The sequence below is a fragment of the Corvus hawaiiensis genome, chromosome 10 (genome assembly GCF_020740725.1).
Source record: "Corvus hawaiiensis isolate bCorHaw1 chromosome 10, bCorHaw1.pri.cur, whole genome shotgun sequence".
Lineage (NCBI taxonomy): Eukaryota > Metazoa > Chordata > Aves > Passeriformes > Corvidae > Corvus > Corvus hawaiiensis.
The window spans coordinates 20,315,326-20,340,639 of record NC_063222.1 but is presented as its reverse complement, the minus strand read 5'-3'; the positions used below and the strand labels follow the sequence as shown (position 1 = coordinate 20,340,639).

Sequence of the window (25,314 nt, the reverse complement as noted above, 5' to 3'; positions counted from 1 at the left end):
AATTTTTCACTGGTTTCCATTTTTCTACACTTTTAAATGCCCCTGCAGCCAGGGAAGGAGTGCACCATCTTCACAGGTCTCATAAACCCCGACAAACTAAATGCCAGTGCCAATGTGTTATTGCTAAGTATGAAACTGGTCTGACCAGCTTCAAACCCCAATGGCTGAGACCTGTTCTGCTTGAGAATTTTACTCCTTGATCTAATCTTGGGTTTATTTACAGTCATATTTCAAATTAAAAGTAAAATCTGGTTTACTCTTGCTTTCCTGGAGACACTGACATTTTTTCCCCTCTCACAGAACAGTTTCAAGAAATGGAGTTCAAATTTATTTCTGGACTATGCTGATGTAAATCTACTGCAATCAGTGAAGCTGCATCCTTGTCAATATCCCTGTTCAGTATTTGGATTCTATAGTTTTATATGAAGTCAACAAGCAGTTCACAGAAATACTGTACAAGAATGGCCAACCAGGTCCTCCCATGGCTCATACTGGCACAATTTGAGCAGTACCATGGTAGTTATTAGCAAGTTAAATGGCAGCCTAAAATCTTCATTGCAAATTTCATGACAGTACACAACCCAGAGGCTTGAGAACAGCATGTAATTCACCTTCATGACCTTCCCACAGGAAAAGTCAGTGAGTATTATTTTTGAGAACCAAGGAAATGGAGACAGAAATTTAAGCCACCACCTTAAAAAGAAAAAAAAGAAAAAAAAAAAAAAAAAGGTCACTGTTTTGAGTGTATATATTTCCTATTGCCCAGTTCAGACCAGAATTTCAAGCGTGGACCACTCATGGTTCCAGCCAAATCAAGAGGGAAGTTCACATATTCACCCTGTGGAAAAGTTACAGAAAAAGAAGCAGCAAAAGGGAGTGGCTCCCTCTGAAAGGTTTGAGTCACAACCATGGGAAAATATCAGTTCAGAGAGCTGAAAGTTTTTTAAACAGGGACAGATGTTAGAGACAGGATTTAAGGCATCAGTTCCTGTTTTCAAATTATAACACTATATACTGATCCAATAAAGCCAAGCTCAATTTCTGTTTAAAGATAAATAAAACAATAAGTAAGACAATAAAATACTTACAATGTAAAATACCTTACTTTATATAGAGAGCTATGCATATAATAGTATGCCATTACTTAGTATATAAGTACTGCTAACTAATAGCAATTCCCAATCTAAAAGACAAGTCCCTGTACAAGACTGTTCCCTACCATTTTACAACTAAAAAAATGCAGAGTATTTGCTGAAGAACTGAGCAAGGATTTATTTCCGGTAGTCCTGGCTGATACGCAACTCTGGAAGTAAAACAAGCTGTACATTGGAATTTTTTGCACTGTCATGGAGAGCTTACCTTTAGCAGCAGCTGGTACTTGGTGATTCTCTGAACTGGCTTTAAGAGATAAGCATCAAGTGAGAGCTTATGATCCAATTTACGCTGACATTCCTGTAGGAGACAACACGGAAGAAAAATACGATTGTTTCCTGAAACACAGGCAAGACACCAAGGTCATTATCATTTGACAATCTGAAGATTATATGTCTGTGAATTAATTGAGAGAGACATTTGTTCCATCTGCATAGGAATTTCCAGGTTACTTATGCCACAGTGAAAATATATCTAAACAAGAGCTAATGTTTAGGTTCAACTTGGTGTCGAAATCTGGCATTCCCTGCTGATGAGATTACAATCAGCTGGGGTTTGCAAAGAATCCAGCACTTGTTTGGTGTGGGTATAGCCTGCAGAGCCAGGCTCTGGTCCAGGAAATCTACTTACTGCTCTACCTACTCAGGCTCCTGTAGAGAACACCTTGACACTCACTGGGCACCTGCCATCAGTATAAGAAGCATGCAGAAAAGCCTGGGTATTACTCTAGGGTTTCTAAAGAATAAAGGAGATACAGAAGGAAAACAAGCTTTGAGGGTCTTGCACTGCTAGTCTGCAGTGAAATTTCACCTGAAAAAAGATGCTGTCTCCACACTGTCTCCAGAGAGCTTCAGACCTTGGTTTGTTCTGACAGTACTTTTCATATATTTGGAGGTCCTCCTTCTGCAAGACAAAAAGAGTTTAGATAAGGAAAGGGAAAAGAATCCAGAGAGCATCCTTCTTGAATCACACTTTTTCTTACTTTCCATCCTAAGACATGAAGTAATTATTACATGGGAATAACTCTGTATGTAAAAGCATACTGAAACCATCAAATTGCTTTTTACTTCTGATTACATTAAATACATGTGAAAGTGAGATTTTTTTTCCCCCCTCACTTTTCACACTGAAAGACATAATCTAATTTCAAAACTAGTGTCTTTTTCAGGGAGGTGAATTGATGGTTTAAAAAAAAAAGAAACTTTAGAAATGTAAATTTTTTTAACAATACTGGCACAGACTGTAATTGTTAATGAAGTGGCTACGGTTTACCTGTTCAACACACTTTGAAAATAGTGCTGGCTCTCTATAAATAGCACAAGGATGAATTAAAAAGGAGGAAGTTTGTCTTGTTGATGTCCCAGGCCAGGCAGAGGAATGCACTTAAACCCTGTCCTATCCAAATTACAAGTGAGTGGATTCACTTTACCTCTACTTAGCTTTGACAACACTCCAAGTGCTCTCACTGAGGTCCATGGCAAAAATCTCACTGACTTGAGTGAAAACAGAGACAATCTCTACAAAAGCCCAGAGAGGGGTGTTTTGAGCTCCCTGGGCTGTGTGGGTGGATGCAGAGATGCGTGTTCCTCTGCCAGGTCCTGGGCTTGCTCACTGTGCACGCACGGGGCAGTGCAGAGGTTTCTTCACAAATAAAGAATTGTTTGTACATGTTGCCTTGGAGGAAAGTTAGCAGGGGGTAAACCCCACAAACTAAAAATAGCAACAAAGCATAACCAAGGATTACCATCTCTTGCTGGCCCACAGAAACCTAACTAGTTGGACTGGGTAAGAAGAACAGAGACAGCAACAGACAAGAGCACTATTAGGAATAAGAGAAAAGGACCAATTAAAACTTAAAGAAAAGTACAATAATCAACAATTTACCAGTAATTTGCCATAGTGGAACCACACTATGCCAATGCAATCTACTGCTGCCTAAATCAGTGACACCTGCTCAGGCAGATCCTTAAGTCTTTAATTAGAGCTTTAAGTTTTGCAATAGTGTCAGGAATAGAAAATTCCTGATGAAGGTATTAGGCTCAGATTCTAAAATGCCAAGAAATAATTGATTGTCTAATTATTCAAATCCCAGTCTTAAATACTCCACACATCTCTATTTTCACATGCAAAGGTTCTGACTTCTTGCTGGTACTTTTACACCATGCTCCTCTCCTGTAACGCTTTTCCTTTCCACACTGATTCAGACTTCGAGGGCTCTGTAAGCTCCAATGCACGTGGCATATATGCACAGTTCCAATTATCTTTTTGACTGCTAATTTACAAACAATTTTTGCATCAGACTAGAATTTAGCCCTTTGAATCCAACTCACAGGTTTCTGGTCAGCTGCTACTGTCCTTTCACAGGTAGATTCTTTTTCTAAATGCTTCTTTCTTCCTGAATGACCAAATGCTCCAACTGCTGGCTCTCATTAAACTACTCCCTTTTTTAAGATTAGGACCATGAATAAGTAAACAGTGGTAAGCCACACTGAATCACTCCTACCAGACACATCACCCGGCACATTTTGGTAAGCAGTCTGACACACCTTTGGTTTCATGCTGAGCGTTCTTGCCTTGGTTTGGTAAGTTTTCCTTCTTCACAGCCCAGAGTATCTCTCCTGTTGCTGATAGAGCACCAGAAGACCCATTCTGCAAGGTATTCAATGCACATCCCTCCTGTCTTTGAAAGCTGTGTAGTCCTTGACCACACAGAGCTTTAAGTAAGGTCAAGTGTCTTGGTGATGGCAAAATAGCTGCCATGTGGGTAAAGTTGAGCTGACTGATTTGTAATTTAGTTCATATGAAGATCATGACCTAAATGAGGTCAGGAAAAGTGGGAGGGAGAAAAAGAAAGGCATTTCTGACTCATCTTTTACCAGATTCTGCTGTCCAGGAGACAAGCCAGAGAGAAGCTAGAGAGGCTCCATAGACTGTTTCTCCCATCACCTGAGATGAAGGGTTCACATTCATGGTGACAGCTGATCAGGTGGCATTGGTGGAGGTGGGACAGTGTGCAGGGACATGGCAGAGGAATGCCTAGCAGGGGGTGGAGTGACTCTGGCACTGGAGTGTCTCACTGCAGCTCTCAGGATACTTTCAAGCAGCTCTGTAATCAGGGCTGAAAAGGGTCAGTGTGATCAGACAGGGTAAAACTCTTCAAAGTATGAATAAAAAGAACCTGGCCCACCCTGATGTTGCGGTAGGATGGTCACACCCATACAAAGAAGGAGAACCTGCAACAATGTGAATTTCCTCCCCGAACTCAGCATCACTTGGAACAGCAGCTGCTTCTGTTTCCCCCTGTCATAGCAAGCACGGCCGTAACTCACGGGGCAGCCAGAAGCCACTGCTCAGCAGGAAGCCATAAAAAGCTGCCAAATCATGGGGAACACAAACACACAACCAGACTTTTGTTTGTGCCTCCTAAAGGCAGTCCAACAGAAACAACACATTTCTGGACTTTATGTGGCTTCTGCTAAAAACAGAACATAAGGGCAAGTTCTCGAATCAAAGGTGCTACTGTGTGAGCAGAGACAGCTCAAGAGAGAAGCTTGTGCTTTCTTATTGTGGAATTTGAAATAGGGAGAAAGCAAATGCATGATTTAATCTCTTATTTGATAAATTTAGTGTGGTTTGACCAGGCCACAGAAACTGATGAGCGAAGGTGAGAGAGAGACGGGTTTTCTTTCACTTCATACCTGAACCCCAGCATTAGTGCTGTTTTCATATCGGTAGATTAGTGAGGAGAATTGGCCTCAACAGCTGTTTTTACAGAGAGACATAAGCTACAATATTTAAACATGGAATTTCAACCTTCTGCAGAATCACAGGAACAGTTATATACCAAGAATTTTTATTTAGCTGCATTCTTTAGGGATATATGCAACACATGGACTATTTTACATTTCTTGGGTTTCAAAGGTCTGCATTCTTCAAAGACTGCTTATCCTCTTTTGCATAATGATTTCACCACAATATTTTCCTGCCCGACATCTGAATCTTAGGATAACAACATATGCCTTAGTAGTGTCATTTACTCAAGCTCTAAATGCTTCGTTGTTACACAGAAAATAAACTAATGGACATATAATCACATTTACACTTGTATGATTCTCTCCAGCCTGACCTGTTTGCAGACGGGGAGCATACCCTTTGCAAATATCACATGCTCACAATTCCCATTAAATCTTAGTAATGCAGCAGTGCTCAGCACCTCTGACTGCTTCCTCCAAATCTGTCTGTAGTTAATGTGTGCCCTGGAAAAGCAGCAAATGCTACCTGTAGTGTACAGTAGAAGCAGGAGGTACCTTTGACTACAGTGGACAGATTTTCACATTTCTCATGCCACTTCCCTTTCCTGCACAAAACACAGAGCTTTATTCACACAGTTTTGTCAGACTCTGAAAGCGGTAGCTAACCACCAAAACAGATTTTTTCTCATTAGTAGGGCCCCTGAAGGAGTGCTGTATAAACAAGCACCTTTGGTTGTGTTGCAGGGAAGAACTAATGGTCAGGCTGACTGGGGGTGGAGGTGGAGGAGGGACATCACTGGGAGCCCTCAGAGAGAGCTGCAGCACTTGGGCGCTGAGACTCACTCCACAGCAGAGGGGAGAATCCCACTTGTTGAATTACGTGAAGAAGTAAAGGGAATCAACCTCACAGAGTCTTATAGAGCTGGTGGGGTCCATGCAAGGACAGCAGCAGACTCTGCTGAGCCAGTTCTAGGGGCCTGAAGGGTGCAGAGAAGAAAGAGATAAGATAAAGGAGGAACAGGATGTATTGTCTGCACTCAGAGCAACCTGCTGCAACCCCAATACCGTTCTCTGCTTATTTACTGCAGGCTGGTGGCTGGGTTACATGAGACTCCTGCTATAGATGTGTCTGATATGAAAAGCATGTTAAACATTTGGATCACTGTTATTTGCTGTTTTTTCTTTTAAATGGGACTTAAAATATTTGTAAAACACTGCTAACAGAGCTCTTCCTGTCAGTAAACCAGGTAAAGGGTCAGCTCTCAGAATACATGCTTGGTAACTATGGCTTAATTTGGAAATATTTGCTTAGAGGGTTTCATTCACAGAAGCAAACAGAGTGAAAAGATAGGAGTAAATCTGTAAGTACTGTAGGATAAGACCATAGATGTTCATTCAAACCTGCAAAAGGATATACTTACTCTTTTCAAAAAGCATCGGGCAAGAAGCTCAGGGTTTTCAATGCAATTTTCTATTTCCTTGAGGAAAATCCTGAGAGGGGAAAAAAAGAGCAAAGAGTAATGTAATATCCCACTCACACTGTGTGCTAGCTTCTGTGTAAATCCAACCTAAAGTCTTCATTTTTGCAGGATGAAGATTCAGTGGTGAAGGTAACAATTCTGACACACCGAGAAATATATATTTTAGAAAAATGGGATGTGGCTCACAGCTGAACCACTGAATCACCATTATTATGACATTTTCTCTGCTCACAAGCATCTGCTACATCTGATTCCTCTGGCTGTTGAAATTTGTTTCCAATATGTAGCTCAAATACCTGCTTTCCATTTGGGAACGAGGATTTTTCAGAACAGCTAGAAAAGACAGGAACGGTCTGTCAGATGCAGTTGCTCAATCAGCAAGCCAGGAAAATATGGGATGTTGTCCAAAGGCTTCTGCAGTGCCAGTCAATGCACTAAGCCTTTAGGGAAAGAAAGACTGGTCTTCCAAAGGGAGAGGAATATCTTTCTCCGAATGGAAGACACAATCTTTCAAAATAATATATAAATTGGAACATAATTTTTCTACTATGTATTAACTACTCTGGAATAATATTAAGACTTGCAAAAGAGACTTCTAAAATTTATTTTCTTCAACTGTTTGTTACATCTTACAGGCAATTATTATTCAAAAGAATTCCTTAATTCCCACTTTGGCTACAGCCAGTTTTGCTTAAGCAGGGCTAGGAAAAGCAGGAAATTTACAGAAGATGCCCTAAGCCTTGTGTTTTGAAAGCTGACTGAGAAAAGGTTAATCTTGTTCATAACTGGTATTCTGCAGTTATGGGCTCTGGATTTCCTTGTCCACAGTATGGACATGGCTTCTGGAAAGGTTTGTGATCTTAAATGAAGGATACAAAGAAAAGTGCTATCAAATATATGTCTTCTGATGTAACAATAGAAATACAGGACAAATAAGCTGAACACTAAGAAAACTTCCTCACAGAGGTGTTTTGCCAGACGAAAAATATCAGGATTTACTCATGTGACATCTACCACTGTACCAAGAGAGGTGGTAAAATACTGACCACAAGGAACAGTCAAGATGGATCCTGACAGGGGAAATCACCAGTAAATGCACAAAGGGTACAATCTTCACAAAAATGGATGAAATAGATGATCTTGGAGGTGTTCTCTACACATGTGTTTTATAGGACACACAGAGGCAGAGTGCGGATGACTTTTCCTGACAGTGTGTGTGTGAGCATGACAAAGCACCCAAGAGAAAAGGACTGGACATGATGGTAGCACCCGAGGATGCAGGACAACCACCGGTTCCCACATACCTGTTGTGGAAATCGTAGATTTCTGGGAGGTTCCCAAAAAGAATTTCCTTCTTGTTCTGAAGTGCAGATGGAATCAGATGTACCAAATTGGGATTGTCCATTTCTGAAGCATATCCCTGCAGAGAAGAGTGGAAAATAAAACCAGCCTGTTCTTACCAGGGAAGAACTACTGTGTTCATGGCACTGGAAAGCCCCCAAGTCCATGTGCTTTTGTTCTCCACAGAGCAAACAGAGGCTTCTCCTGTGCCTGCTGCTTTGTTGTTCCCATGAATTTCTGATGCTTCTGATTTCCCCCAGAGATTTTACCCCATAACTGTGCAAACACATTTTAACTACAAATGGACAGATTACAGGGTTAATAAAAAATAGATGAAATGATGTGTCTAGGATTCAAAAGCCATTTTGGTCATGTAGGGATGGAGACTGCTAGGACTGACTGACATATCTTTCTGCTACACTGCTTCATTGCACTAGAGTTAGTTTGGATGTATTTGTTGAACTGTGGTATTTGGATTGACTATTTTTTTGTTTCTTGTAGAAACTGGATTGTGTTTCCTCAATAAAAACTTTGAGAGAAGAACATTCTGATTTTAAAATCAAGAGTAATGTATTGATTGCCAGAGCTGCCGGCTCCCACAGATCAAATGCAATAAAGAAGCAACCACAAGTCCTTCAAGTCCCACCCAAATTTAAGCATGATTGATCCCTACTCAGCTTCTGTCCTCCCACAGATTAGGGACCTCAGAATCCCCCCACACAGAGTATGCTGGTATCCCATCAGTTTCAAAAGCTCAAGAATTATATTTGCAGCATGAACTGCACTTTTCTGTGTTCAAGCACTACATGGGACAATAAAGAAGAGCAGGAGAGGAGTCTTCCTTTTCCTCAATCATTTTCCAAACATACATTCACAGAATTTAGTGTCTAGCCCTATGGGCATCAAGGGTGCTGCTCCTGAGACCTATTGGTAATATTTTGAAAAGACACACTGTTAACTCTTTCTCTGTCCATAACTTTCAGAACCATGCAAATGGTCATTCTGTGGGCTCAGGCCAGAGAAGGTGCCTTTTCCTTTAAGCCCTGAGGAAAGATGTTCAAAACATCCTTCCCATTCTCCATCGGCAAGGCTGAGCTATCCTGCCAACACAGCCCGTGTGTTACAAACAGGAGGTGGGAGTGCTCAGCCCAGGAAGGATGTGCACCTGCAGTGATGACTTAGAGGTTAAGCACAAAAAAGTAATTCCAGAAGAATTTCTTACCTCTATTATACTCTGAAGTTCTTCTACATAAACCCGTTCTGTTTCTATCAGCTCATTGATTATGTGGCTAAGAGACAAGAAAGGTAGAGAGTTACAGTGTTAATCAAGCACACATGAAAAAAAAAAAGGGATTCCTTGCATATTCCTGTTTATGCCTTTGACTACACACAAAAACCCTCTGAAGGTCATCTCTCAGTTCTTCAATATTGTGCCTTGCTGATAAGATTAAAAGACCTAAACACATCTTGGACTGTAATTTTTTCAGCTCATTTTAAACTTTGTCATGGTTTCTTCTGTCATTTTTAGACCTGCAAATTGGAAAAAAAAAATTCCCAAAAAGGGGAAAAAAAAGGTTTCTCTTCTAAGGATAACTAAAAATACTCAGTAAAATGAAACTATACTTCAGAGCTATGCTAATGTTTCTGCTTCATTTCTTTTATAAAATAAACAAAATCAGTGACTAGACTTCCGTCCTTTAATACAGTGCAAAAGCAGGCAACAGGATGATGTCAGAAGTCTGAAAACATGAAAGTAGAGTAAAATATTTTTACTACACCTTGGACTTTTCATTTCTAATATTAGTTTAATGCTCCTAGGTAACTTGAAGACATATATCTTGAAGATGCCTGACTTATTTCACAGAAACATGAATGTAACTAATTCACCTTCGGACAAATAACTAATTAGATTTTAAAATAAAATTGCATTAGATCTCTCATATTTTTCTTTTTATGCATCAACTGTCCCATATCATCAGGAAAGTGTTGTCTTTAATACTGTTATGAACAAAGTTTTCAGTGTAGCTCCTCCAGAGGTTTGAGCAGTAGAAAAGGACAAGTATCTGGTGTTCTTTTCCTGGTCTGTGCTTCTCAAGAGTCTTTAAGCATGGCTACCTCAAGCAAAAACACATCCCCAGAAGGACACTAGGGAATAATGTCTGGAGGAACTGGAGTAGGGCCAGCCATGAGCAGCACACAACCTGAGGCCAGTAAAGTGCAGGCAGCTCTTGGCATCAATACCAGCACGTGCACTCATCCAGGATCTCCCTGCACACACTGCCTGTGTCTGGTTACCTGGTTTTGTGTGTCACACAACAGTCACGTCATCAGCCAGACCCCGTTAGCCCTTTAGATCTTGAGTCACATCTGTACTGTTGCATCCACTCTAAGGGGATTTTCTCATTCTCCACAATTTTTTAGGATATAATTTTTGAGATTGAAAAAACAATCACACTTCTGATGAGGCCTCGTTTGAATGGTTTGGCCAAGCATTCGAAAATAAAATAGTCACATTTCAACTTGCAGCTTGAAATGCAAAAGCATTGACTAAAACATTATTAGACTTCTGTAATAGGTTCACTGGTTTCCTTTGGATTTCCCCAGTCTTTTTTCAATGAAATGTGGTTTTGTAGGCTAGCTGGGGACCACTTATTCGGGTCTCATAGTCTACTACTCCTTTATGGACCACTGCTTGAGAAACATTATAAATACTGAGAAAACTGGACCTTACCTTCAACTGATGTTTCAAATTTTGTTATAAAATAGCTGGGATTTCATAGGTATCTTGACATTATGCCTTAAACTGCAGTGTCTAGCACAAGGTAGGGCAATGGATGAGGGCTGTACCAGTGCCCCTGGCCACACTCAGGTCCCGTTAGCCACTCTTGCACAGTCTGTGGGCTCCTGGTGACTCTCTCTGCTCCCCCTGAGGTGTCCCCATTTTGGGACACCCCTAAATGTCCCACTGCTGATTGTGTCAGGACCGGAGCTGCTCCATGACTGTCATGGGCAGTGAGGGGAACTCAGCACACATATGCTGCCAGTATCACATTTAATGAAAATATGAGGCAGCAATTGACAGAATTATTGTCACAGGCAGCTCTTCCCACCCTCTTTTCCCTTTTGACATGCATGACTAGGTTAGAAGTCATTTCTAGTGTAACTGGGGTGTGTGAGGTAAAGGGGCAGAAGAGAACTTCCACACTGTATTGTTCATTCATTTCAGAGACATTTTACAAGAATTTGAAGTTTGCATGGCAGCAGTCCAAACACAACAAAACTCTGAGTTGGCTGAAGTTTATGGGCAGTTCTCAAGGATAGCTCCTCACCAGGGTCATTCCCAAGCCAACAGGCCATTTCAGCAGGGCTGGTAACGGATTAGGCATCTGACCTAAAGGTCAGAATCTGAGAAATCCCTAAGGTCCTACCTGTGGGCACCCTTGCTAGTAAAACTTCACTCCACTCGAGTATACTTGCTCCTTCCCCAACAAAACAAGGAGATTCACCAAACCAGAAGAGTTAGCCAAAGGTAGAATATTCTGGTCCCAGTAATACCTGACTCAGTAGCTTTCCTGACATGGAAACAGTGATGTGAAACTCTGCTCTGGAGGTCAAGGCCAGTTTCCCTCTGTGGAGGGAGTTAAATATGTCCTAGCAGAGGGAGCTCAGCCACCACCGACCTGGCAAAGCACTGTGTATGGCAGGGCCTCTGCTGCCACCATCAATTGGCAGAGTTTGGGTGTGTTTGTGGCAGGCATGGCACACAGACTCGCTGATGTGATGTTGTCAGATGTTCCTCCAGCAAAGGAAACTTCTTGGTATGGAACATAATTAAAATGCATGACCTAGCTCACATCTCGTGGAATGACTGATCTTGGTTTCTAATGAAACATTGTGGCCTTGGCTACACTAAGACCACATTTCCCACAAGTGGGATTCTACAGAGGTGTCATTTGAGCAGGTTTTTTTCACTTCAGCCGCCGTGATATCCTGTGGCCCTGCAGCACTACCAAGATCTCACACACTGAGCCACTTTCCACCACTCCCAGCTTCAAGAAGCCCTGCAGTGCCAGCAAAATAAGGATGATAAGAAAGGAGAAAGTAACAAGAAAACTATTTTGACTTTGTCATAGTGCTGTCTCTAACATCTGGCAAGATAGTCATGCCATGCTGCAGTGAAGAAAAAAAAATATTTCACAGAGGAAGGAAGCTCTTAAGCAAGGGTGAGAATGTAGGAGCTGCAATGGAAAACAAAGTATTGGTAAAAGACTTGTTTTTAGCCAAGGTTGTCAGTGAAACCTTGGAAGTGAGGTAAACTCTGGTATTAATTAGCACCCTTGACTTCAGAGATGCATTTCTCTATCAGCCCCTGCCTGTGCTGGTATTTAGATCAAAGGTAGCTATTTATATTACTTGGGACTGTGCAAATAGCAGTTAGCAATTTTTTTTTTTTTTTGCAACAAAACTTTGTCATTAGGTATTTATCTGAGCTGGCTTCTTCTGGTAACTGAGAGCATACTTCTAGGAAGGTCCTCACCACAGTAACCATCAAGCAGACACATACCAGACCATTTCATCTCAGTAACTCTTCCTCCTTCCTTCTTCCTTAATAATAGAAGGGAAAAGAAACATAACTGAATGGTTGGCCAAGCTCTCCAGGGGTTTCAGGTCATTCTGCAAGTCTGTATCACAATAATTTTGATAGGAGCAGTGTCAGATGGTTTCTCTGCTGTGATATGTGCTGCCTTAAAAATCCCTATCACACATAATGAAACACTAAGCAGGAATATTATCTAGAGATTATCACAACCTATTAATATCTCCTCTGGCTAAATCTCAATGGCTTTGTCCTCGTACAGTTCCTATTTGTGCATCCTGCTCAGATGGCAACATAAACTAATTCAGGATTTTTTTTTCCATAGCTGTGTTTCTCTAACAAACTCATTGGCTCACTTCCATTCACAGATCCTGTTTCTATGCCAGGATTTGCTATCACAGGCACCTGTCCTGGTAAAGGGTCTTTTCCCAGAAGAGGACTTGAAGCCATTGATTAGAATTAAACCAGCAAGCTTTTCTGAAAAGAAAAGCATAAATCATAACTGGTGCTCCAAAACTATTTTGCTGCAGAAAACCTGACTGCACGACAGGTGTGGAACCAGCAGAAATGGCACTCGTGCATGAGTTCTCCATACCTGTCTTGCAGAAACACATGGTGCCTAGTAGATGAAACAGGAGTATTTTCAACAGCCAGAACAGCAGAAAATGGGTATGCAAGAGCAAAATATTTAACTTAATAAATTAATAAAAACCACCCCTATCACTTTTATAAATATATCAAATATAGATAGAGAGATACTTAAATTGAAAATAGTGTCTTTTAATACCCGAGGCTTCAAACACAATAGTAGAGACTGAAAGAACATGTGTGTGCAGTGTAATGGAAACATAAACACAGAATAAATATCAACATTTAGATAGACTTGGACTTAAGAGAAGTCAGAGTGAATAATTTACTGGCTTGCAAAAATGAGCACAGTGGTAAAAATCTCCCTGGTCCAGCACTCTGTCTAGTTCTAAGTGTTGTGAAATTTCTATTTCTGAATGTAAATAAAATTTAACAAAACTATATTTTTTTGCAGTGGTATCTTCTTTGTAGGTAGTAAATGATGAAAATCTCACTGTTCCTGCAGAAAGAGAACCAGCAATAAATATCCCATCCAATTTTTGAATTAGAAATCACTACAAGAAATTCTAAGAGTGGTCTAATCGTAAAATCTCAAAATTATCTCGGTGCTATAGAATGAAGAGAAATGACAGCATGTCAGTTGCTGTGTAGAAGAAACTTCCATTCCATTTACATAATTGCATTTAAGAGGAATTTCTCTTTTTTTTGTTTCTCACAGTGCTAAAAAGGCCTTTTTCAGTTGAAAAGTATTCTCAACTGAGGTTGTGCAATAGCTCAAATGAAATTTGAGTAATGAGTCAGTTGCTGTACTTTACCTCCTAAAGTGGAGTACAAGATCATTCTGGACGTAAGAACATTTGTTTCAACAGAACTCGTTGTTAGTTGATACAGTATTTCTTAGTTGATACAGAAAACAGTTCTGTTTCTTGCCATGTACTCCGTTTTTTTCCTTTTTTCTCCAGTGAGAGGAATGCCTCGAAGGAGCGATTGTTCTTAAAGTACATTTCATGGCTGCAAACAAAACCCAGCTAACTTGGAGAAGCATAAGGGACTTAGGTAGTACACTCCACCTCATCTCAAAATCAGTGCCCTTTACTGAAGTTATTGTAATTGCCTGCTGCAATGTCAAATGGACTTGCTCCAGCTATTATGGAAGTTCTTCGGGGCAGAAAATTTCTTTGTTAGAAATATATCTCACCACCAAAGTCACCATTTATAATATTTTGTTTCTTCTGAAATGATCTGAACTCTTCACATAAAAGGAATTGTCCCACATTCATTGTTCCCAAAACAAATGACCTTGGGGAAATATTTTTATATATCTTAATTAGTTGACCTACATTATAGGAACCAGAGCATAATTGTTAATGGAGAGGTAAATTAATTAAATCACCTACAGAAAGGAATAATATGAATAGAGGACTGAAAGTCACGCAGGAGTTGTTTCTCATCTCCACTGTGCATCTACAATGAAAAGATGCATCTCTGAAGCCAAATTTGAGCTAGCTTTAGACAATGTGGATGCTGCAGGCTGGTCCTTTCTGGGCACCAAAATAACAGACCACGTAGCTGTGTACATATTGGTCAAATACCCAGATTTGTGAACTGCACACCAGGCCCCCCTTGTGATTTTGGTCTTAATCTTGCAGCTGCACTGTTTCTGTTTGGTGATAAAGATATATTTAGCTTTGTGATATCTCAGCACTGGCTAATCAATTAGATAAAAGCAGGTGAATAATTTATATATAAAAACAATGTAACTGCTAAAAGTTATTAGTCTTGGGTCATATTCTAGCAGATTGTAGTAGGTTGGTAGTAGATTGAGATCCATAGAAACTACTACACACGCATGCTTGTGAAATATCTGATGTAACTGAGACACTGCAAGTTAACAGGCTGCTCCCACACTGTGCAGACGTAATTTCTTAGCCAGTATCACATTTAATGAAAATATGAGCACTCTTTGTTTGCTTGAGATCATGACTATTTACATGCAGGCCACAGAATTAACTTAATTACTCAAATTTCAATATTCTACTTTAGAAATATTACCCAGTCAAAAGAAAATGTGGTGATTTCCTAAGGCCAGGAAGATCTAGACCAGCAACAAAGCATATTGTATAAAGGATTTAAAGTGAGGACAGAGGAGGAAGCCTCACATAATTCTTCACTACACTTTCTTAAGGATGGATTTGATCTGCTGAACTAAAGCCAGTATGGGTACTCAAGTTTACCAGCCAACAAAGGAAGCTCACTGCTTTTTAAAATGTAAAAATACATATATATGCATATATGTATAAAAGTTAAGGTAATTCATATACTAACACTGAGATTTACCCTCATACTTGTTTCTAGCTAGTAATGATTAGAACATAAGTTACGAATATATATCAGTCATATATATACCAGTGAGATATATATATATATATATGTATATCAGTCGCAGCTGATGTTCAAAAAATAAGACCTCTGAAATTAAGCACTTTAGATTTTGCATGTCCTACCCATGTGGGAAATCCATGAGGTTTTTTTTGTCCTGGCAGTAATTTCTTCCTGGCTGCCTTTTTCTTAAAAATTGAAAATAGAGCAGGTAAAGATATCTCCAGATAAGTAATAGTTTCTGACTTCTGCAAAAAAGTATTTAAGAGCTTTTTTCTACGCCCAACCTGACTTTTAAGACAGCAACTACTTTCAGGTTACATGCTGTATGCTTCTTCCGTTCCTTTGTAGAAACAACGTAACAATATCCAAATACCAGTTGACCTCATTGAGCAAGAAATCTGATAAGGGCTGACAATGCTGTGGATTTTCCCACACAGGGTGGTAAAGGACTTTTTTAATAACAGCAAAAGTTACAGTGGTAAAACCCCGAAACTTTCAGACAGACAAGACCGACAATATAAAACCCAGCAGTAGGTTAAAGGAAACTTAATGGACACCAATTATACTGAGAGCTCATGTCAAGTACTAGAGCTCAGGCTCCAAGTAAACCTAAACCTAAACCATGCCCACAGCCTCTCTCCAAAATTCTCTGTAACCTCTGGTGGGTATCCTTGCTGGTGGGTCTCTTGGTGGGAAGGATTTAGGCACGTGTGACTCTGCTCCGTACAGATTCCTACACCACCCTAATGTCTTACTCCAGATCACCTCTGATAGTGCTGTGACTTACAAGTCTAATGCCTGTGGTACTCACTCATCCCCTTCCTGTCCCTGCAAGGACATTTTGTACCATACAGAGCCATTTTCAATTAGGATGCAAAAGCTGAATACAGAACTATTGTTTACTTCATGCAAATGGCAACACAAATTCTATCCTGAAGGGCCAACTTCTTCAGGAGGAGAAGAGCTTCAGTGGTTTTGATTCTCGTGGCAGATCTGCCTTTGATAGCTTTGTTCTGCAAGATTTTGTAAGGCCATTTGGGTGCAGTGAAGAACTAGTTTTATTAGTAACGTTAATACTAATTGATTTTACAGACAGGTCTGAGTTTATGTTGGAGACGGCTGACCAGGAAAGTTCATGTTGCACTTGGGAGAGGATAGATTTGGTGATGATGCCTCACTTTTGAGAGTCTGTATTTCAAGCACTGGAACAGGTTGCCCAGGGGAGTGGTGGAGTCACCATCCCTGGAGGTATCTAAAAGTCATGTAGATGTGGCACCTGGGGACATGGTTTGGTGGTGGCCTTGGCAGTGCTGGGGTAACAGTTGGACTTGATGACCTTAAAGGTCCTTTCCAACTGAAATTATTCCATTGTTCTTTGATTCCAGTCTGAGCTGTGACCCTAAGGAAACTTCATCCTGTAAAATCTGCTTCTTCCTGTAATAGGACACAGCATTGTGCCAGATTTATAATCTATGGTCCTCCAGTCCAAACTCTGGTGGATCTTGGGCCCTGCTTTTAAATACCCTCAAGAATCGTTATTCTTTGGGGCTTGGGGGAAATAAACCCAGGTGTTAGTTATGTGACAGGCAATGGAACAGGGAGAGAAAATTCTGACAAGCTCAAATGGAGTTTACAAGAGTAACTGGAACGCATATTATGCTTTAGTTAATCTCTTCTTGGCACATTTACATCAATCAGTAAGTTGTGAACTGCCATGGCTCAGGACAAACATCCCTTTTTTGTGTGTCACACTTCCTCCGCCGCAGTAATCTGGGGCAGAGGGGCACGCGAGGATCCTGCCATCTGCAGCTACCACACTCCACCCAGCAGAGACTGGGAATCAGCTCTCAGCAACATCCACATCCATTTACTAAGCTATACTTTGGGCAGCCCTGTCTGCCACACCCCGAAACACTGCTTGCAGAATTTAATGATAAACTTAGAGAAAGAGGGAGAGACACTCTTGGCAGATACTCCAAATTTAGAAAGAAACTTTAGAGAACTGTTGGATAGACTCCAGCTGGAGAATGTGTTCAGAGGACCACTTTACTCAGTAGGAAACTCAGAGGGAAACTCTCACAATTGCAGATTGTGCAAAACTGGAAGGATATTACCCAGCATTTGGGTTTCTTACTTTTTTCTCTAAGCATCTGGTAATGGTGTGTGTCCAAGATAATACAATGGGACAGAGAGCTTTCTGGGCTCATCCATTCCTCTCCTTTTCTCCCCAGAAGGATAGGGAGGTTGGTTTATCAGCCTCAGTGGCTGTTGTAGGTCTTACACAAGCCTTGCCTACATGGGAAATGCCTTGTTTGCCACTCCAGTGTTTGTAGTTAGAGCTGGGGCTGGGTGCAGCTTACTGGAAGAGATAAGAGCACTGCACCAGGCACAGCTGTAACAGAGGCTGGAGCTCTGGGTGTCCTCTGCCCACACAAGAAGTCTGGCCTGACAGACTACTGTGGGAGCCAGCACAGACAAATAGAACTTAGGTACTTTTACCAAGAAGAGCACACTCAGAGTCACATTGTTTAGCTCTAATGCAGGTTAGATGCCATAAAGGCAAGACTGTCCATGCTAGTTTGTCCAATATGGCTATTAACCAGGGAACAGTATTTGAAGACAGGTTTATAATAACTAGAAATGCAAATAAAGCATCAGTGTCTTCCAAGTAGAGGATACAGAGAAAGATCAGCAACAGTGCATTGAATAATCTGCATATGCACAGGAACTTTGCAGAGTCTACAGAGGAGCTGCTGGACAGACAAGTCATACTATGTAAAACAGAATTCCTTTCTAGACTCATACAAGGAAAGAATGTTCCTGCTGGATGAAAAAAACCATACAAATTTTCAGAACTAAATACAGAATTCTAAACGTGATTATGTCACAAATCTTCCAAACCTAGTTATTATATTCCCAGTTAATGAGCAGCTTGTTAAATGCTGGAAGTAAAGTCAGCAGTGATTTACTGCACAGTGCAATTGATAAATCACTGCTTCATCGAATCACTCACTCCATGGGACTGAGTGATCTCCCATGTGCTCTGTCCTGTCTGCTGCTGTCCTGCAAACCATGCAATTATTCATATCAGCTCAGTGTGGGTGCAAGTCACTGACATCTGATTAGGCAACATGGCATGCTCTTTGTGCTATTGTAAATAACAATGTGAAGTGCTCAGCACTCCTTCATGAGCTAATTGATACACAGGAGCTGCGCATTTTTAACTACAGAGTTTAAAAGCAGATTCCATTGAAACTGGTGTGAATGTGCAAAGGGAAGGCTTTGGCAGCTGTCTGGAGAATTTTACACTCTGAGAGATGTGATTGCTCCTGGTTTGTTTCAATGGTTTCCCAGCCTGGAGACTGTCACTGTACTGCCCTTTACAGAGAAAGCAGCACCACCTGAACTGAGGTGGTATAAAATCATACCAGTGCCTCTCCTCCTTCCCCATCCATCACCTTGGCACTGATAACAGGGCTAATTTCCTCTGCTCCTTGGCTTGTGCCTGCGTTACCTGGGATTTTGAGGCGTCCTTCATGCAAATACATAAAGGCCAAGGACTGTCAATCTGCTGTGTCAGAGCAAAGTCAGATTTTTATGGAGAGGTGAACGAGCTACAGTTAGGGGAGAAACAAACATAAAACTTCAAGTCCACATGTGCTTCTTCAGAGAAGATGCATCCAGTGCTAGGCTAACACAGGGCTGCCTTCCTTTGCATGGGCTCTGTAAACCCTGAGTTGGATCAGGGGGGTGGGAGGGAGCAGATCTTTAGTCCTGTCCTGGGTAGGCAGAGGAAGAGGAGGGAGCTTGCTGCCCATTGACTATGTGCTTGCAGAAATCTTCAGTGCTTTTCAAGGGGACCACACAGATTTCTGTGACATGGGACAAGACAGAAGGTACCTCTGATCCTAATCACCCCACGTGCCTAAACCAAACCAACCATCCAGGATGTGCATGTGGCCAGCTGCATTCCAGGAACCTGCCCAGAGCCAACAGGCAGCAGAACAACTGCACAGAAAACAAGTTGAGGAATTCCTGGAATTTCTGAAGAGCATTAAAATAAGCTTAGTATCCAATAGCAAGCAGGTATGAGAGATAATAGCAAAAGTGACTGCTTAATGCTCTTTGATATTCGATTAAGTGCAAATTTTGTAAGAAAACATATTGAGAGTGCTTTTTTCAGCTTTTCTCTACCTCCCAGACTCTTTGGGAGCAAGGACACAAGGACTTCAGGAAGCCTCCAGAACACTCAGTAAACTACTGTATTGTAACAATAACAATATTTTTTTCTCCTGTTCATAATAACTTTCCCAGTTCCCAGAAATATTTGGAACTATAGTAGGAATATATCTCCCCTTGCTATTCTACACAGATTTCTATCAGCAGCCAGATCTCCCTACATGGCAGCATACTCTTCACTTCAAAGATCTTCCCAACACTTTAGGCTGTAATTAGACTTGTGAGTGCTGGAGCCAATCTGCCCAACAGGGAAACTTCTCTGAAAACAAAGATTTTGTAAAAGTTGAAAGAGATGATGGCAAACAAGAAACAGCTTGTGGCTTCTTGAAATTTCTCCTGCTGACTGAACTTTCATTAAGTCTGGTGAAAGAAAGCAGCTCTGTGTGCCTATTGATAAAGTCGGTTTGTCTTTTAAAATGAAGGCTCCAAGTTCATCCCCTCTGCCAGCTGGAAGTTTTCATGAGCCTGGAAATTAGACTGGAAAGATGTGCTATTGGGGTTCTACTGTAACACCCACCAAAATCACGTTCTTTCAATTGTAATAGAAGTCATATTTTACATTATATTATGAAATTTGTTATGTCTTCCATTTACACACTGTATGGAAACCTTTGCAATGGATCTTACTTATGTCTTATAAAGGGGAAAATCATTGTCTAGTCTGGAAAAGAAAAGGCTTCAGGAAGACCTTTTTATGGCCTTTCAAAATATAAAGGGGGCTTGTAAGAGAGAGACATTTACCCAAGGCTGTAGTGACAGCACAAGGGGCGATGGTTTTAGACTGGCTGAAGGCAGATTTAGATTAGATATCACAGAGAAATTCTTTACTGTGAGGGTGGTGAGGCACTGGAACAGGTTGCCCAGAGAAGCTGTGGATTACTCATCCCTGTAAGTGTTCAAGGCCAGGCTGGATGGGGCTCTAAGCAGCCTGATCTAGTGAAAGGTTCCATGGCCATGGTAGGGGAGTTGCACTACAAGATTTTTGGGTCCGTTCCCACCCACACTATTCTATGATTCTAATACCTATCTCTGCCCCCTGTAGAAGCTCTGCATCTTTGGCCAATAGCTAATAAAATCAGAAAACTTAGTTCTCTCCTGCCATACACAGCTCTGATGATTACAATAAGCACTTGTACACCAAAGCTTTTAGTAGCACTCCCTGAGCTACTAATATTTTTGACACCAGTCCACACCTAAATTTAGCAATTCCCAGACCTAATGTCAGCACAACTTTGCTATTGCTGATTTAGAATAGGGCTCTGGCACAATATTCTCATTCTGAAAATAGCTTCTAATTCTTTACCCAGGGCAGAAGTGCTGTCCTGCTCTACCCACACAACCTGATGATTCAGTGATACACTTATTCTCATGTTCAGAGTGATATGAAAACTGATTTATGAAGGTCCCCAGTCCTTGTTAGGTCAGTAACACCGACCTAGATATTAAGATACACTGAATCTAAAGGATTCTTAGATTAAAATAATATTCAAATCTACAGTTGGAACCTGTAATTTAAGGGTACAAACACCTTCAGGCACACAGATTGCACACTCCAGGATGTGAATATGCAAAGTGACAGCTGGCTGCTGTTGTGCAGAAGTGATCCCAGATACTCCACAGGTTTCCTCAGCGTGCAAAACAAACTCTGTGTGCATGTTCAGAGGACAAGCAGTGAGCCTGGACTGTGTACATGCTTGGGACTATTTTGCATGTGTACAGAAGTGGTCCATGCATACATGATAGCTGAGGGCACTCATTATTCTTAAACTTGACTCTCTTTCATTAAAGTCCCAAAAATGACACCTCAGACTCCAAATCCTAGAACTGGTCATTCATGAAGTTAATTCTATCTGAATATAAACTGTAGGAGAGCTTACTGTCTCATGAGAATCTAATTCAGAAAGCAGGGATTATGCTGCTTATGTGACATGCCTCACCTGAGTACAAAATCACCAATGCCTTGCTATTTTCAGCTTATTATTCAGTAGTAATAACCTGAATAAAGATGAAACATGAATAACACTGTGTGTTGTTCACTGTGCCACTGCACACTGGTCACTTCAATATATGCATTGCTGTGCTTGTAAGTGATCTCTGTTAAGGCCACATCGACCACTCACTGAGAACACCAAAGCCACAAGCAAGATTTGGGGGGTCATCTCATGAAAAGAGGGGAACTATGGTCAGAAAGCCCTGGAACAGATGTCAAACTTATGTGTTTCCAAAATGAAGCACTAACACTGCCTAGCAGTGTCCCAGTCTTTGTTGCAAGGTGGATGAGAAAAATGCTGATCCAAAGCAAATCAACCAGAAAAATGTTCATGTTTACAGGAAATTCAGTTTCCTATCTGACGGGGATTAGCAATATCAGCTTTTTGGAAGGAGTTTCTTTATCAGTTTATCTACTCCATAACCATAAAGAACAAATAACATCTTTGCATGCTCCCAGTCACTCCATCCTGTCCCCTTCCTTGCATTTGACAGTGAGTGTACACCAGCACGCACACTGAGGTAAACTGGTGAGCAAAAGGAGCTGACCCAACTCAAAACCAACCTCACAAAAAGAAAACAAAAGGTTGCATCAGCTGCTCAATTGCCAGCCCTGTAAAATGGATACGAAGGGACTACATGTGGTAGGTGTGGGGAGACAGAGCAAAAGGTGCAGCAGCAGTGCCAAATGAGCTCAGAATGGTTGTGAAACCAGTTTCAGAATAGGTCTATGAATCGAGATTTCCTGCCATAAAATCATACCACAGAACAACTGGCCAAATAATTTCCTCGCAATAACATTTGAACATAAATTGAATCATATCCCAGCAAAGCAGTCAATACATGTAAGACACTGAGGAATGTAGGAAGTAGTTAGGACTCCATGGATTTGGCCAGTTTGCTACAGGAACAGGCTGCCTACAGCCATTTGTCCAAATGAATTAGAAAGGGATGTCTTCCTTAAAATTTTATCAAAAATGCCCAGCTCTGTTATACTTACTAAGCAGAGAGTCATGTGGTTGAGAAAGATTTTCACATTTCTCATACAAGAAGCAGCTCAAGGAAACTCAGAAAATGCTGGTTTGGCTTATCAAACAGAAGTGTGCTTCCAGATATTTAGATTGTCTTTCCATTGATTGAATATCTCCTCTGATGAATCTTGGGCCCAGACTATACTGGGCTGCAGTGGACAACAGAACAGGTGCTGTTGGATCATGCCGATCCATCCTGTTGGGATGGGTCTGCAGGATGAAGACAGCAGCAGTTGGGCCAGAGGCACCTGGAACAGCCCCTCTGAGAGCCCTGCGTGGCTTCCTCAGGGCTCCTAGTAGACTCAAAGGCTCAGAAGCATTAAATGACAGATCTCCGACCCCAACCTCCCTGCGCAGACACTTCATTGGTAAGTAGGCTTCTGTGTTACAAAGTATTTTATGGAATTTCCCTCCGACCTTCCTCTTCCGCTGGCAAGAATAGCTAAAACATGTTGCTCATACTGAGAGTAGGAAGCAATAAGAGCAGAGCAGCTTAACACAAATCTGCAGGAATTACAAATCATTCCGCAACACAGTGACATCTGGGTATGTCTCCATGTTCTGTTGAATCTTATCAACTCATTATTTACTCTGAAATAGGACCTGAAGTTCCCATCTGGACATGAGGCCAATGAGTGGCTCATACAGGAATCAAACCCACAACGCAGGTTGATATCAGCACCATTCTCTGACCAGCTGAGCGAGATGGAAAGGCTGTTTGGGTAGCAGGAACTCACCTGCCTAAACCCCTACCCCCATGAACACGTCTGCTCTGTCCCACATCTGCTCCCCGGTGTTAGTCCTTACACTGACAAACCACTTTGCTCTCTACACTCTCAGTGACCTGAGCATGTGCATGCTGCAGCATTGCAGGATGGCGTGGTTACAGCCAGGGCAGGTTTCCTGGGGAAAACCATGTGTGAGGGGCCTTTCAGAAGAACAAGCTGGATAGTGCTGCCTCCTACTTTGATGGTTTAGGGGCACAACCGGCTCTGCACTTCTGTCAGGGCTGAGTGGGCAAGATATGGCCGAGAAGGGATGTTTAAGATGTAATTTATAAACAAATGAGGGTGGTGCTCTGAAAAACCCTCCCTAACGACATCACTGGGGACAAAAAAGAAAGGCAGAGCTTAATTTCTAAATAAGTTTTATCTCAACAGAGGACCTAACAGGATTTGGTTTAATACGAAGTAAAAGGAAATAGGAAGAGAAAGTGGAAAGGGAAGGGGAAGAGAAAGGGAAGTCCATTTTACATTCTGTTTACTGAAAAATAAAATCCATGAAGTGATACAGATAGAAACTTTCCTACTGTAATTTCGGGTCAGAGGCAGGATGAAGAGTGATTACTTTACTGACAGAGATGCTGCTTTTCAACTGGAGAAAATCCAGATAAGTCAAGATGGGACATATTGTTTATCCTTTGAGCAGATGTCCCTTTTCAGGAAAAAAGTGGACACAACTGTAAGGCAAACTCAGTTTCTTTGCAGTGCTGATTAGAAACAGCCATTTTTTGTTCAATAATTGAAATATCTCTTTGTTTTCTATGGACCTAGTTCTTCAAATCCTATAATTATGTCTGAGAGATGTTTCACATAAACACACCTTAAATTTTAAAGTTATCTCCTGATTTTGAAAATGTGACTCACTGGAGCTGTATTTTCTGGGAGCTGCATTATCCAGACACAAATAATGCAGAAATGACACCTAAAAGTAAGAAAGAAGAATAATGCATGTAAAAAAAACCCCACCACATTTGTGAAGTAGGGAAGGAATCACCAATTATCATTTTGGTAAGAAAAATGAATGATGCTTTGTTTATACAGTTATTTCTATTGTTATTTAAACACTGCTCAGATAACATGTTAAATTTCCACAATGACCTACAAACTTTTCCTTCTAAGGTGAACTGAAGATTGTAAAGAACTATATTTTGTCTTACTGCAGAATCAAACAGACAAAGAGAAATCTGAGAAGGCTGCTATAAAGTATTTAGTCATACTAGGACACACAACAGGAGAAAGGAGAGATCAAATGAAAAACTCCTTAGGCTTTGAAGCTTCCCAAAAAAAATCCTGTATTGCAAAACAACACATCCTTCTGTAGGATCATCAGCTGCTCAGGTTTTACCCTTGCTCTGCTTTTGCTGGGTGACCTTGACAACAGTATTCCTATCTCTATTTTCTCTCTTGTGTGTGAAAAGAAAACAATTCCTTGCCTCACAAAGATGTTGTCAGATTTATGGCTGTAAAGTGACAAACAGACCCTAATTGTCATGATATGCAATAGTTAAACTTCTATGAAGTCAATGATGAGGTCAGGAATTATTCAGATCAATCACAGTCATGTGAAAGAATGGGAGATACACAATGGGTTTGTGTTTGATATTTATAGTCAGTGAGAAATCTATGATTCTGTGATTCTATGAAACCACACAAGGCACAGCATTGTCGTGGCTTTTCAACCGAATCTGAATGCCGTTTTTAAATCCAGTTTTTCTCTTTACAAAAGTTTGGCAGAAGTGTATTCAAGGAAGGCGCACTTATAGCACTTACTTTGGTTTATTTTTTAAATACTTCTGTCTTAGTCCTACTGCCCACAGAGATTGCCTTACTGTTGATGTTCTTCAATGAATCAGGCATTTCCGTCAGGCTGGTGTAAGAAAGTCACCAAGGTTTACGGGTAAGGTAGAAGAGAAGGAGAAACCCTAAATCACACTTTCTTACTCCTCTGAAGATTCCCAACAGGAAATGAGAGAAGCAAGT

General features: G+C 41.0%; 1 protein-coding gene across 9 annotated transcripts in view; it reads right to left on the bottom strand.

The window, feature by feature from the left end:
* The window catches only part of LOC125330995 (guanine nucleotide exchange factor DBS-like), a 178,360-nt gene that overhangs the window by 52,708 nt on the left and 100,338 nt on the right, over positions 1-25,314 (bottom strand). For all 9 annotated transcript variants that reach the window (XM_048314794.1, XM_048314795.1, XM_048314791.1 and 6 more), the window contains 5 exons: positions 8,949-9,015; positions 7,690-7,805; positions 6,326-6,395; positions 1,963-2,055; positions 1,360-1,452 (listed from right to left, as the gene is read on the bottom strand). In XM_048314794.1, coding sequence (XP_048170751.1) covers positions 1,360-1,452; positions 1,963-2,055; positions 6,326-6,395; positions 7,690-7,805; positions 8,949-9,015 — 439 coding nt within the window. The remainder of the gene's footprint in view (positions 1-1,359; positions 1,453-1,962; positions 2,056-6,325; positions 6,396-7,689; positions 7,806-8,948; positions 9,016-25,314) is intronic.